At 35.3% G+C, this 16,516-nt stretch overlaps 2 protein-coding genes across 2 annotated transcripts; one reads left to right on the forward strand and one right to left on the reverse strand.

Annotated features, from left to right (window-relative positions):
* Positions 1-5,953: 5,953 nt before the first annotated feature.
* LOC137408091 (uncharacterized) lies at positions 5,954-6,508 on the reverse strand. Its single transcript, XM_068094484.1, has one exon. The coding sequence runs from the start codon at positions 6,506-6,508 to the stop codon at positions 5,954-5,956; it is 555 nt and encodes a 184-aa protein (XP_067950585.1).
* A 2,332-nt stretch (positions 6,509-8,840) lies between these two features.
* On the forward strand, positions 8,841-9,713 carry LOC137408092 (hepatic leukemia factor-like). The gene is made up of 2 exons (XM_068094485.1): positions 8,841-8,951; positions 9,141-9,713. The coding sequence occupies exons 1-2, from the start codon at positions 8,841-8,843 to the stop codon at positions 9,711-9,713; spliced, it is 684 nt and encodes a 227-aa protein (XP_067950586.1).
* Positions 9,714-16,516: the final 6,803 nt, after the last annotated feature.

The following is a 16,516-nucleotide window of genomic DNA, read 5'->3' on the forward strand; positions in this document are numbered from 1 at the left end:
GTCTTCGATAAAAATCACTGCCGCTCAGTGAAGTCAGTGTACATAGATTAACTTCAGGTTTAGGGATACATGCGGGACTACAAAAATGTTGATCACGTATGCATTTTTAAACCTGAATATTTGTTTGATATTTGTGGACACTGCCAAGCCATTGAGAATGTTGAATGGACACTCTTTTCAGGTGTCGGTTGTTCAGCCCATGAATATCTACCCACAATCAGTTGCACCACACAAATATTACACAACAAGCCAATGTAATCTAATCTACAAGCCTTACATATCTCAGAGTGTCCTCAAGCCTCCTGACCATTTTAATCTTCTACCGCTTCTCATAACGAAGAAGCATATGCCATGCCGGCCTAACAAATGTCAGCTAGCTTCATCTCGCCACAACTTTGTGTATCTCTCGGTACATTCGACACCGGTGAAGCTCGCCCGGTGTCCGTCAAGAAATGCAAACTAGAAATTACCTTACAGAAAAAATCAAGGCCCAAATACACGAAAAGGACTGCGAACGATGCCAAAGATGAGTTATACTGGGCACATCATGACAGAAATAACCTCGCAGCAAAACGCTCGAGAGACGCTAAACGCATGAAAGAGAATCAAGTTGGAATTACGGCTCAGAGGTTGGAAGCCACCAATTCGATCCTGAATATGAGATAAAAATGCTCAAACGCCAAACCAAACACCTGAAGGATCTATACTCGCAAAACCCAGTCATACAACGTCCTACAAGTTTTATACAGAAATAAACTATAAAGTGCTCAAATACCTATTTCTTGAATTTTGAAACTTTTACTCAATTTTGTTTACAACTACAAACTTGCCAGGATTGGAATGATGTTTTGATTCCTAACTCCTCATTTTGAACTGTCACTGAGGGTTGGGAAAGTCCATATTCGGAAATCATGAAGGCGATCAAATCATTATAAAATGTGATTATGCAAAATATCATATTATAGTATTATAGAAATATTTATTCTTTCAAACAATTTTTACTTTTGGAGTTTATTATACTTACTCTTGAAGCAAAAATAAAGCGAGCTATTCCATGTAATAATTTAGTTTGGTTATGGCATTCTGTTCTGTATACACAGAGCTTATCCAGTAATAACTCAATGCAGTGCATCTATACGAGGCTGAAAATTTTGCAAATAATTTGACATTATTTGAAGATAGCAAAAAATTGTCATAGAGATTAAATTTTAAACCAACAACAGGTTTAGCTGAAAGAGACTTGAAAAGAAATAATCACTTTTCATTTGGCACTCGAACATGAACTTACAAAATGTTTTAGTAGAGTTTATCAGTATGTATGGGTTGTTTTGCTATTATTTGTGATTGTTTTTGACGTTTGAGGTGATCTGAAGGCTGGGATGTTTCAAGATTAAAATTGACAAAACCTGATCACTGGTTAAAATACTCAGAAAAAAAGTAAGTGCGAAATGACGTTCCTAGTTGATATCGTAACTATAATTGATATCGGCTGTTGTGCTAAAGTTGCGGCATTACATATCTCCATTCTGTTGGTCTCGTTGCAACTAAAGAAGTAATAATTACGCTTTTGTTTGATCTCAAAATCATTCCAAAACAAATGATTCTTATTTCCACCTTCAGTGACACAGTCCTCAAGTGATATTCTACAGTGCCAAAACAACATGAACTATGCAGGGACACCAGATTTAGGCCATAACATAATCTCAGTATCAAGTCCTTCTTACAACCCGCCAAACATAGCTGATTCTACCTCGAGTTACGAGAACTACATTTTGTCCAAAGACACGTCACAGTACCCATGTACAGACTTACCCTATGATCTCAACTAGATCGATCTAAACGCAAGTTTCCTTTCTAGTTTGTCAGAAACCAGCTTTCCATACCAATCAAATTTCGAGGAGACCAGAACCAATCCTGAAGCAAATAGAAATGAAGACATGAAGGCTGACGAAGAACATGATGATATAAAAGTCTTTTCAAATTTGTTGCAGATGATTGATAATGACAATCTTGGCCAATCGCAGCAAACCAATGAAGATCTTGGCCAACCGCAGGAACTTTCTAGATTTAATGTAAGTCTATCTGTTTCAGGGTTTTCTTAAAGATGAGATTTTTGAAAAAGCCCTGAAACAGATAAAGAACTTAGATAACAAATAGAAGAGCAAGAAAACAGCATTTTTAATTTTAAACTTTAAAAATAAACTAGGCTTGAGACTCCATTATTTTTAAAGTTAGAAAATTGTTAAAGAACGATAGTTATTAAGCGTATAATTACCTTCAAATAGGTAGTTTGGCATTCTAATCAACTCAGAAAATGTATAAAGAATTGTATTACTGTTAACAGATAGCTAATCTTGTAGCTACAAGTTGAAGTACTTACTCGTTGACTATGAGTAAAGGGTACGCATATGGGGTTCTAATTAAGAGCCAATAACATTTTAAAATACACATTAAATTTTTTCTTGATTTGGGTAACTTAAAGTACATGATGACTATACCATTAAAATCTGTTTACCTTAGATAAGTACCGATGTATTAGTGTACTATTACGAGATGTGACCTGAAATTTCTATGCATATCATGTGAACAAGCTACGATAACTAAGGGCTTATTTTATAACAGTATGTGTTAAAAATATAGTAGGCTCATTTCCAGTCTTCGATAAAAATCACTGTCGGTCAGTGAAATCAGTGTATATAGATTAACTTTAGGTTTAGGGATACATGCGGGACTACAAAAATGTTGATGACGTATGCATTTTTAAGGCTGAATAATTGTTTGATATTTGTAGACACTGTCAAGCCATTGAGAATGTTGAATCGACACTCTTTGCAGGTGTCGGTTGTTCAGCCCATGAATATCTACCCACAATCAGCTGCACCACCCGACTATTACACAACAAGCCAATGTAACCTAGTCTACAAGTCCAACGTATCTCAGAGTGTCATCAAGCCTCCTGACCATTTTAATCTTCCACTGCTTCATAACGAAGAAGCATATGCCATACCGGCTGAACAAATGTCAGCTAGCTTCATCTCGCAACAACTTTGTGTATCTCTCGGTACATTTGACACCGGTGCAGCTCGCCCGGTGTCCGTCAAGGAATGCAAACTAGAAATTACCTTACAGAAAAAATCAAAGCGCAAATACACGAGATGGACTGCGGACGATGCCAAAGATGAGTTATACTGGGCTTGTCGTGACAGAAACAACCTCGCAGCAAAACGCTCGAGAGACGCCAAATGCATAAAAAAGAATCAAATTGGAATTACGGCTCAGAGGTTGGAAGACAGCAATTCTGTCCTGAAGTATGAGATAGAACTGCTCAAATGCCAAGCCAAGCACCTGAAGGATCTATACTCGCAAAACCCAGCCATACAACGTCCTACAAGTTTTATGCGGAAATAAACTATAAACCGCTCAAATACCTATTTTTTGAATTTTGAAACTTTTACTCAATTTTATTTACAACTACAAACTTGCCAGCATTGGAATGATGTTTTGATTCCTAACTCATTATTCTGAACTGTCACATCTCGAATGAAGTTTCCATCTTTCGCAAACATGAAACGTTCAGTAAAAAATTGTGAGTAACAAAACTCCCTTGACTGTCGGATTTTCGCTGCTTTTATCTTGCAGATGATACGAATTAACCACATCATGGAAACATAGCTAATCCATAGTTAATCCACAGAGTTAATCCATAAACAGGTTAATCCGTATCATCTTGCAGATGATACGGATTAACCGCGTCATGGAAACAGAGTGAATCCCTGGATGTAAAGCGGCACAGAATCATTAGGTTCACCAGAATGTTAATATCAGCGACCGTTTCAAAGCGAAAGTTTAAATGTTTTGGCCTGATTTACTCCAGCCATAACGAGAAAGTTGACCAACTTCAAGCTACTATCAGCTATTAGAAGACTTGAGTCCAAAGGTTTGAGAATCAATAAAATACGTTTATTGCCTGATTTTCCCATCTTGTGGATCTCAAGTATTTCTCCAGTTCACAGATGCCAAGTTTCGTCTCGCATGATCTGCAAAATAAAAACGGCAAAAGTTTGAAAGTCAACCGAGTTTTGTTACTTGGTACTTATTGAATGATTTTCGCTTGCGAAAGATGAAAACGGCGTTTGTGGATGATTTGAAAAGCTATACTATAGCTATTCCACTTTTAAAACTGTCCATTCTTCAGTCATTTCTACTTCGATTTGACGAGACAAGAATGCACTGCTGTGAAAGTATTTGTGAGTGTATCTCTGCTTCTAACTGCGGGTTTGAAACACAGAAAAGTGTAAAATCAGCAAGCTCGAAAAGTCAGAAGGAAACAAGTACATAAAAGGTGTTTGTTTTCTTCTTTGTAACTAGCTAATTGTAGGATATCATGAAATGTCACTGTTTAGGGCCTTACTTGTGTAATTTGAATGGACAGAAGTGTTTCACAAACCATAATTGGAACTCACTTGAGTACAATCAGTTTCCTGTCAGTTTAAGTTGCAACATAACTATAAGAGTTCTGACCAAATATTGCTGAGCCAGAGTCATGATGCCACAGTCTTAAATAAACTTCCTAGTCAGCAGAATCAGTAAAATTAAAAAAACTTCTTGTTTTCATTTCTCTCTCTCCCTTGCAGTCAGCTGAGATGACTGAACGCTGGTTTATATGATATTACTGAATCTCGGAGTTGTTCTTTTGGCAGTCATTGTCAACTATGTGCACCGTAAACTGAAGGCATAGCTGAGGCAACGCGGATACGTCAGAAATCTTGCAGCTGTCAAACTTTCCCGATAGCTCACTAAGCATCAATGACAGCCTGTACAATTAGCGCCAATTCGGCGATGGTGATTCTCTGTCGCGAATAGTGTAATATTTTTATTTCCATTTATGCTAGCTGCTGAAGAACTAGTATTTTATTTAAACAGGCAGAAAAAAAGAGGCTCCTTTGAGAAATATCTTTAAAGAAAGAGAAAACTTCGCCCTGGAGTATTCACTGATGCAAACGCGGATGGGTTTATGATAGTGTGAACATGGCTATCATCAATGATCATCAAAGTATTGTGGCATTGACACCGACATACGGCGATGTAGTGTGAACCAGCCTTAAGACTGTCAGAGGTTGTGGCTTACATAGGATAGCAGGCTTACAATCAGCTTGACTACGAGCAGTCACCTACCACGAGTTTGTATTGATCTGCCTCCGGTTTAGATCGACAGATAATAACTTTATTACTGTAAAACCTTTATTTGAACGCCGTAGCGCTCTATTTCTTAACTCTCCTCCTATTGCGGTGCTTTAAAAAGGGTGACGGTGTATTTTTACAACACCTTTTTAGAATTTTGAGAAGATAAGTTCAACCGTTTCACCGGTGAATCAAATGTCGCTTAAATTTTGCATTCTTCTTCGCCCGCCGCAACATTAACCCTTTTGGATGCAAAAAATTTGCTAGCTTAACTCCAGCTTGTTGTAAATCTTTAAATGAATATGCAAGAGGAAGCTGATACAGGTCTCTATATCAGTTAATATCTATTACTTGCAATTAACCAATGATGATCTCATAGCCTGCGTTGCATTTTTATTGAGCTTTCACAATTTTTATTTTATTTCAAGTTTGTAAGAATATCTTCATTTTATCACTATATTTAACAAAGTTGCAAAAAATCTCAATGCATTCATTGGTAAGTTTGCAGCAAAAATTTACTTTTTATGTGCAATAAAAGAAGAGTTACAAGCCTCAATCCATTGTAAGCCGAGTTCAAATTACCTCAATGATGCTATCAAATAATATGCTATAAATCTGCAAATTTATAAGTTGCACAATAATAATAATCTATCAAATGCTACAAATGTGTATTCACAAACGAGTGGCATAAACAAACCACATTTATAATACATTCAGAGATTAAAATATTTGAAACATAAATATTAGCATCGTTTGCTCAACCAGTTGAACTCTAATTGCTGCTTTCATTTGAAACCATTTCATCTTCTGCTGACTGTTCAATACCTTCCGCAGTGTTTTCTGCTGACTGTTCAATACCTTCCGCAGTGTCTTCTGCTGACTGTTCAATACCTTCTGCAGTGTCTTCTGCTGACTGTTCAATACCTTCCGCAGTGTCTTCTGCTGACTGTTCAATACCTTCCGCAGTGTCTTCTGCTGACTGTTCAATACCTTCCGCAGTGTCTTCTGCTGACTGTTCAATACCTTCCGCAGTGTCTTCTGCTGATTGTTCAATACCTTCCGCAGTGTTTTCTGCTGACTGTTCAATACCTTCCGCAGTGTCTTCTGCTGACTGTTCAATACCTTCCGCAGTGTCTTCTGCTGACTGTTCAATACCTTCCGCAGTGTCTTCTGCTGACTGTTCAATAGCTTCCGCAGTGTTTTCTGCTGACTGTTCCATAGCTTCCGCAGTGTCTTCTGGCCTCAACTTTTCTTTTGCAGCGCTGAGCAAGTCAATATTAGTGCTCAAAAGATTTTTTAGCCGAACGAAACTTTCACGTGATGCCATTTGGAATAGTTAGAGAATTTGCCAAAATTCTCGGCAAATAAAGAGAAACAGCGTGCAATCAAAATAGACTCCAAATCTTAGCCACAAAATATGTAGTAGTACATATTCCATAGTAAATGCTAAAAACACTTTTTTACATATACTGAAGTATCAAGAGTGCATAAAACAGGGAACTACTATCAGCCTGATACAGTTATTAATTATTTCTATGGTGTCGCTTTCAAAGTTGTAACGAAAAAACTGTAAATCTTTGGAATTGGAAAACGGACTTTGACACGAACAGAAAGGACAAAGGAATTAATTGCTACACATGTAACCGAGTCCTTATTAGTAGGGTTTTGTAAACATTTTACTTCACTGATCACTCGCTATTATGGGTTCGTAAAAATCAAAAATGTTAAATAGGGGTGAAATGTGCAATAAAAAGGTGGCGTTCAACTTTTCCACCCTTCTCCCATAGTGGTGTTCAAATAGAGGCGGCATTCAAATATAGTGGTGTTCAAAAACAGGTTTTATAGTATGAGGAATGACCAAAAAACTCTTTAATGTAAATTGGCAAGTGGCTGGTGTCTGGTACAAGGTTTAGTGGTTTTTCTGGGAAAGTAGGAATGTAATGGTAAGTTCTTGCTAGCTAAACAGTCATAGCAAAATTGAGACCGTCCTTGACTTTGTTAACCATCACATAGTTATGAGTGTACTAGCTGGAATGGGGCCAGTCTCGCTTCATTCTATGTATATGCTCGAACCATCTCAGACTTCTCTCCGTAAGGATGTAGGCCTGCCCTTCTGAAGATTTCTACATTTGTGACATCGTCCTGACATTTGATGTTCATCATGTACCCCAAGTGTCTCAGCATCACAGCATGCGGTTTTCATTTAACACGCATAAAATAAATCTATAATCACATTGAGGATACAGACAAGCTTTTTGGGCATTTTTGCAGCATTTTTATCCTTTGAAAAAGTATTGCGTGGTTTAAAACAAAGCAAGGATACCAAGCTGAGAATTACCAAAAGCTGTTAGTTTTAACCAAAGTTTTTTTAAATAAAACTTTGACAGTTGTTGTTTGTTACTTCAGACCAGTTATCAGGATAACGCTAGCAGGTGGTTATCCTGATAAAATAGCTAGGGCCCCTGGGAGTGGCCCTTTGTCACTATAATCAAAAATACTGTTTCAGCTTCATACAGATTACATAATATTTGAACTATTATGCAACACAGTCAGTTGGAGAAAGGCTCAACAAAAAGAAACTAGCTCTATTTCGCAAAAAAACTGAGTGTTTGTTGACCAAATATATTTCACCAATTAAATAAAAAGTAACGCGTAGCTTGGAAAAGAAGTATTTAACCAATAATTTATTTCCAATTTAAAAATAAATGAAGTATAACCATGATGGCGTGTAAACTTTTCATTGAGTAGGTCATCTTGATATTACCTTTCTAGAGGGAGCCAGTTGAAATTTAGAACCAGTGAAGGTCAGGCACCTTGGTGGCCATATTGTTAGTAAAGTGGCTGGAACTGTCAAAGAATGGAGGGGTAAGTTATGTTACACACTTTATGATTAAAATGAACTGCCTTGTGACAAGAGAACCAAACTGTTTGCTATAAATGTTCTGGCTAAAAAGTGTGCTATAAAAACAGTAATATATTTTTAATTAAATCCTAAAATTAATATAATTTTAATTGTTGGTCAACTACTAGCAGAGTCAATTAAAAAGAAAACTTAACTTCAATCTTTTTGTTTAGCATCTGGACTGACAGCTGAAAATATGTATTTTTAGTAGGTATTTGAAAATGAATGCTCTATACTTTGGCTGTTTAGCAATCATTAAAGGATATAAGAAAATTTAAATTTGCGTTGCTCTGTGTTGTGATTAAGGCAGCCAAAGATGCGTTCTTTCTGCCAAAAAATAAGTTCTGGTAAGCAATAATTTAAATAGCGGGCAGCATATTACAAGAGATAAATAATTAGCCACTAAACACAAAGTACTTTTTCACACCAGACTTTAGAATGATACATCTTCAGGGTCAACTGGGAAATTTCAACAGCTAATTGATTGTGTTATATTCTTACAAACTTATATTATATATATTATATTACTTACTTATATTATGCACATATGATGTATCTTTTTACGGTGTTCTCTATTCATTCCAGTAAGAAATGTGCAGACTTACCCTACGATCTCAACTGCATTGATCCATACTACATCGGTTTCCTTTCCAGTTTTTCAAAAACCAGCGCTTCATACCTATCTAACAACCAATTGAATTTCGAGGAGACTGACGAAAGAGACGATATTATAGAAGACGTTTTAAATCTGATACAGATGGATGATAATGAAAATCTTGGCCAATCGCAGCAAGCCAATGAAGATCTTGGCCAATCACAGCAAGCCAATGAAGATCTTGGCATATCGCAGCAACTTTCTAGATTTAATGTAAGTTTATCTGTTTCAGGGCTTTCTTAAAGATGAGATCTTTAAGAAAGCCCTGAAACAGATAAAGAACTTAGATAACAAATAGATGAACAATTGTAAAGAATTGTAAAACATTCTAAGGCTGAATATTTGTTTGATATTTGTGGACACTCCAAGCCATTGAGAATGTTGAATCGACACTCTTTGCAGGTGTCGGTTGTTCAGCCCATGAATATCTACCCACAATCAGCTGCACCATCCGACTATTACACAACAAGCCAATGTAACCTAGTCTACAAGCCCAACACATCTCGGAGTGTCATCAAGCCTCCTGACCATTTTAATTTTCCACCGCTTCATAACGGAGATGCATATGCCATGCCGGCTGAACAAATGCCAGCTAGCTTCATCTCGCCGCAACTTTGTGTATCTCTTGGTACCTTTGACACCGGTGAAGCTCACCCAGTGTCCGCCAAAGAATGCAAACTAGAAATTACCTTACAGAAGAAATACAAGCGCAAATACACGAGAAGGATCGCGAACGATGCCAAAGATGAGTTATACTGGGCACGTCGTGACAGAAACAACCTCGCAGCCAAACGCTCGAGAGACGCTAAACGCATGAAAGAGATTCAAATTGAAATTATGGCTCGGAAGTTGGAAGTGACCAATTCTAACTTGAAGTATGAGATAAAAATGCTCAAACGCGAAGCCAAGCACCTGAAGGATCTATACTCGCAAAACCCAGCCATACAACGTCCTACAAGTTCTATGCAAAAATAAACTATAGACCGCTCAATTACATGTTTCTTGAACTTTGAAACCGCTATTCAATTTTGTTTACAACTACAAACTTACCAACATTGGAAGGATGTTTTGATTCCTAACTCTTCATTTGGAACTGACACTGAGGGTTGGAAAAGTCCGTATTCGGAAGTCATGAACGCGATCAAATCATTATAAAATGTGATTACGCCAAATACCACATAATAGTATTATAGAAATATTTCTTCTTTAAAACAACTTTATTTTTAATAGTTTATTATACTTACCTTTGACGCACAAATAAAAAATAAAGCAAGCTATTCCGTGTGACATTTCAGTTTGGTTATGGAACTCTGTTTTGAATACACAGAGGTTACCCAGTAATAACTCAATGCAGTGCATCTATACAATGCTTAATATTTTGGAAATAATTTGACATTATTTGAGGATAGCTAAAAAAATTGTCATAGAGACTAGATTCTTAAACCAACAACAGGTTTAGCTAAAAGAGACTGGAAAAGAAATAATCACTTTTCATTTGGCACTCGAACATGAACTTATAAAACGTTTTGGTATATTTTATCAGTATGTATGGGTAGTTTTGCTATTATTTGCGATTGCTTTTGATGTTTAAGGTGATCTGAATGCTAGGATGTTTCAAGATTAAACTTGACAAAACCTGATCACTGGTTAAAATACTCAGAAAAAAGTAAGTGCGAAATGGTATTCCTGGTTGATATCGTAACTATAATTGATATCGGCTGTTGTGCTAAAGTTGCAGCATTACATATCTTTATTTTGTTGGTCTCTTTGCAACTAAAGAAGTAATAATTACGCTTTTGTTTGATCTCAAGATCATTCCAAAACAAACGATTCTTATTTCCACCTTCAGTGACACAGTCCTCAAGTGATATTCAACAGTGCCAAAAACCCATGAACTATGCAGGAACACCAGACTTAGGCCATAACATAATCTCAGTCTCAAATCCTTCCTACAACCCACCAAACATAGCTGATTCTACATGGAGTTACGATAACAACATTTTGTCCAAAAACACGTCAGAGTACCCATGTACAGACTTACCCTATGATCTCAACTACATTGAGCTAAACACCAGTTTTCTTTCTAGTTTGTCAGAAACCAGATTTCCATACCAATCGAATTTCGAGGAGACCAGAACCAATCCTGAAGCAAACAGAGGTGAAGACACTGAGACTTTGTTTCAAATTTGTTGCAGATGATTGATAATGACTATTTTGGCTAATCTCAGCAATCCAATGAAAATCCTGGCCAATCGCAGCAAGCCAATGAAGATCTTGGCCAATCGCAGCAACTTTCTAGATTTAATGTAAGATTATCTGTTTCATGGCTTTCTTAAAGATGAGATCTTTAAGAAAGCCCTGAAACAGATAAAGAACTTAGATAAAACTTAGAAGAACAAGAAAAAAGCCTTTTTAATTTTAAACTTTAAAAATAATCTAGGCTTGAGACTCCATTAGTTTTAAAATTTGAAAATTGTTAAAGAACTGCAGTTATTAAGCGTGTAATTACCTTGAAATAGATCGTTTAGAATTCTAATCGTCAACTCAGAAAATGTATAAAGAATTTTATTACTGTTAACAGATATCTAATCTTGTAGCTACAAGCTTGAGTACTTACTCGTTGACTATGAGTAAAGGGTATGCAAATGGAGTTCCAACAAAAAACCAACCACATTTTTAAAGAAAAAGTAAGTTTTTTTTTATTCGGGTAAATGAAAGTACATGATGACTATACCATTAAACTCTGTTGACCTTAGATAAGTACCAATGTATTAGCGTACTATTTCGAGATGTGACTTGAAATTGCTATGCATATCATGTGAACAAGCTACGATAACTATAGGATCATCTCATAACAGTATGTGTGAAAATATAGTCGGCTCATTCCCAGTCTTCGATAAAAATCACTATCGATCAGTGAAATCAGTGTATATAGATTAACTTCAGCTTTAGGGATACATGCGGGACTACAAAATGTTGATCACATATGCATCTTTAAGGCTGAATATTTGTTTGATATTTGTGGACACTGCCAAGCCATTGAGAATGTTGAATTGACACTCTTTGCAGGTGTCGGTTGTTCAGCCCATGAATATCTACCCACAATCAGTTGCACCACCCGACTATTACACAACAAGCCAATGTAACCTAGTCTACAAGTCCAACGTATCTCAGAGTGTCATCAAGCCTCCTGACCATTTTAATCTTCCACTGCTTCATAACGAAGAAGCATATGCCATACCGGCTGAACAAATGTCAGCTAGCTTCATCTCGCAACAACTTTGTGTATCTCTCGGTACATTTGACACCGGTGCAGCTCGCCCGGTGTCCGTCAAGGAATGCAAACTAGAAATTACCTTACAGAATAAATTAAGGCGTAAATATACGAGAACGACCGCGAACGGTGCCAAAGATGAGTTATACTGGGCACTAGTGCTGCACGATATCTTTGCATGTACATTCGATTATTTGGTCTCAAAATATATCGAATATCGAAAAATATCGAACATTGGAGTTGTCTTCTTTCGATATGTAGTGTTAGACTTTAATATGAACGATAAGAGAGGATAATAAATAATATTGGTTAAAAAGCAGGAGTTGTCTCCTCTTCACAATAAGGAGAATGGACAATCCATTTTTGCAAAATAAACCAGCCGATATTTCGATAAAATATCGGCTTCGATATTCATATCGTCTTGAAATCTGACCAAATATAAAATCATCCGCTGAAATATATCGTCATATCGAATTATATCGTGTTATCGTGCAGCACTACTGGGCACGTCGTGACAGAAACAACCTCGCAGCCAAACGCTTGAGAGAGGCCAAATGCATAAAAAAAAATTAAATTGGAATTATGGGTCAGAAGTTGGAAGCCACCAATTCTATTCTGAAGTATGAAATAAAAATGCTCAAACGCCATGCACCTGAAGGATCTATACTCGCAAAACCCAGCCATACAACGTCCTACAAGTTCTATGCTGAAATAAACCGCTCAAATACCTATTTCTTGAATTTTGAAACTTTTACTCAATTTTAATTACAACTACAAACTTGCCAGGATTGGAATGATGTTTTGATTCCCAACTCCTCATTTTAAACTGTCACTGAGGGTTGGAAAAGTCCGTATTCGGAAGTCGTGAAGGCGATCAAATCATTATAAAATGTGATTATGCAAAATATCATATTATAGTATTCCCACGACCAAACAGAGCGAAGCAATTGGTTGGGAGAATTATGATAAATGCACATGTGCACACAACTCCCGAAAATTATTCAACAACAATGAGACGAACCCTTGAATCAAAATTTCATCAACAAGTTTAACCATCGTTTTGTAGAGTCATTAAAGTATAATAATGATACAAAACACATACAAACCTATTTAAATATGTTACCAAGTCTTTGTAAACCGTCGTTATTATCTTAAAACTTACTCATCTGATCGGATTATACACAAATAGACAGATTTATTTGGACGAAAATCGTTATTAAAACTTGTCAAGCTCCACTTTTATAAAAGTTAAGACCGGAAATTGAAACGCCGAGCGACAAAGAATAGAACGATTAAATCGTGCGCATTTCACGAAAAAACAACGTGCACTTTTCACCAGTCTTTAGCATTGTCAAAGGTTTTGGTGATAAATGTAGAAGCACTGAAATCGTTTAATTTTTGCCGATTTCAAATTAACTGACATTTCAGACACAGTTGAGTACTTTGGTATTGTAACTGATGTCCAACGCAGTGTAAGTAAAGGATATGACGATGACATTTTTTTCTAACGATTTTTATGAGATTACGATATTTAATTATAAGTTTGGATATTCTTCTTGATACTTCTTGATATTGTTAGCTATGACGTTTTTAAATGTAAACAAAATTGTTCATTGGTTTTCTATTATTACTGTGTTACTATATTAATAATATTGGTTATTCTAATAATATCAGTGCATTTTACTTCTAATATTGGCCAATATTACATTTCTCCTATTGCAGGGGGAGAAATATAAACATATAATCTTTTCCTTTCATTATTGCTGTTTGTCATGACCAAACACTTTTTTAAATAGATTTTCTAAAAATCTATATAATAAATATCACTTTTTGATATTGTTAGCTATGACATTTTGAAATGTAAACAAAATTGTGCATTGGTTTTATATTATTACTATATTAATAATCTGTGTTATTCTAATAATATCAGTGCATTCTACTTCTAATATTGGCCAATATTGCATTTCTCCTATTGCAGGGGAGAGATATAAACACATAATCTTTTCTTTCATTATTGCTGTTTGTTGTATATAATAACACCCACACCCAGTACATTACAGCTACCATTGCAGTTATCCTATTGCACTGCAGGGTCATTTGACTGCTAATATTGCATTTCTCAACCATCAGTACCCTTTCTTTTTTCCAATATCACTTTGGTCGCGGGCTGTATGACAGAGGAATTTCTAGTATAAAAATATTTCTTCTTTAAAACAACTTTACTTTTTGTAGTTTATTATACTTACCTTTGAAGCATGAATAAAGCAAGCTATTCCGTGTGATATTTTAGTTTGGTTATGGAACTCTGTTCTGTATACGCAGAGGTTACCCAGTAATAACTCAATGCAGTGCATCTATAGGGTGCTTAAAATTTTGCAAATAGTTTGAAATTATTTGAAGGTAGCAAAAAATTGAAAATAAAAAGAAATAATCACTTTTCATTTGGCACTTGAACATGAATTTACAAAATGTTTTAGTAGATTTTATCAGTATGTATGGGTAGTTTTGCTATTATTTGTGATTGTTTTTGATGTTTAAGGTGATCTGAATGCTGGGATGTTTCAAGATTAAAATTGACAAAACCTGATCACTGGTTAAAATACTCAGAAAAAAAGTGAGTGCGAAATGACGTTCCTAGTTGATATCGTAACTATAATTGATATTTGCTGTTGTGCTAAAGTTGCAGCATTACATATCTCTATTCTGTTGGTCTCGTTGCAACTAAAGAAGTAATAATAATTATTATTAAGCATAATTATTATGCTTTGGTTTGATCTGATCGCTTTAACCGGAGTCAAGTTTTGTTAATTTTAATCTAAAACCTCCTGTCAGTCAGATCACCTCAAACATCGAAAACAATCGCAAATGATAGAACATAATTGTAATTTTTAATAAAATTTTGTGCAAGTTAATATTTATTTATGTGCAGAAAACTTGAAGCTGTAAAGAACATTTTAGATTTTATAGCCAAGCAAGCACAGCTAGAAATATGTTGACCGGTATAAACTTCATTTAGGTAGCTGTAAGTAGAGGACACAACTCCAACTTTACAAGCCGCAATGGCGATTGTGTAAATGAGTGTCTAAGATGATTTGACAAACTACCAGATACAAACTGCTAAAAAGTATTTTAAGAACTGACATGGATTAACATTTTTATCACAACTACCAAATAACAAAAAATTTTGTTTTAACATATGTAATATATTGCAAATGGCTTTTTTTATTTATCTTTTTACTTGCCAGCAAACTAAACATAATAAATAAGAACAACTACACAAAGAGACTAGTATGATTGCATCAAGCTGTTTAAAAGACAAAAGAGAATTTTTCCTTTTAAAAGAAACACCAACTCTTTTCAACTCGTTTTACAACAGCAACTCATTTTCTTTGTGTTACATCCTCGGAGTAAGACTAAAATAAAGTTGGATTTGTCTCCTCTGGCATGCTATTTAATCTAGATCAGGGATGTCAAGCTAAATTGTACAAGGGATCAAAACTCAAAACACTGAACTCACTAAAACTAAATGTTTTTTGAACATAAATATGAATAAAAACATGAAGGACTATTATTCTGAAACAGACTTAAATAAATTTAAACAACCTTAAATAGTTTTTATTTATTATTTTGCTCTACTTAAAAATATCTCTTGTCAAAATTAAATTGTATAGCATTTTCAGTAAACATATACTTAGTCTTCTATTGATTATTAAAAGCTCTGTTTTCAGGATCAACTTTTCGAATTTTGTAATATATTTTAACAACTACATTTAATTAACAAGAAAAGTACATTGCATTGCATTATGGGATATGTAGCCCTAACCCTGTATTGCTTCATATCAATGGGGCATAAATAACAATAATGTAAAATTATCTTAAAATTACAGAGTAGGTCGGATTTGACCTGTGGGCCGTGGATTTAACACATGTGATCTAGGTCATGTTTAGGCACTGCTAACCACTAGTTTATATGTGACAGACAAAATTAAAAATGATGTCAAAACTCTGTTTATAAACCATTTTGAATGCAGTAGGAAATTACATCTCCTTTATTTTTGTTATGTATAGTATAGCTACTTTAGGTTTTTGAAATATTGTAGCCTACATATTGCAGTTACAAAATCTAATATCTTGCAACAATGAAGAAATCTGAAACTTTTAACAATGTGCATATCAGTTTTAGCAGCTTTACTTGGTAGAAATGAATATTAAATTTGGTAAGAAATAAGCTGCTTTTCACTCTATCAACACGTAGCATCGAGGGATCAGACAAAGCTCTGCGTAACCACAAATGGTAATGCATTTGCTAGTTATATATACAATGTTGTCTTACAAAATAACCAATGTATGGCCAGCGCATCATGCACAGGAAGACCTTGAATCTAAGCGTAATGTAATACGCTCAGATTTGAGGTATTTTTTAAACAATTTGAAATCCTTACGTTCTTACCGCTATGTTTTGAAAAGTCACACTCAAATGATTATGAGATTTTTAGTCATCATG

The sequence above is a fragment of the Watersipora subatra genome, chromosome 11, assembly GCF_963576615.1.
Source record: "Watersipora subatra chromosome 11, tzWatSuba1.1, whole genome shotgun sequence".
Taxonomy (NCBI): domain Eukaryota; kingdom Metazoa; phylum Bryozoa; class Gymnolaemata; order Cheilostomatida; family Watersiporidae; genus Watersipora; species Watersipora subatra.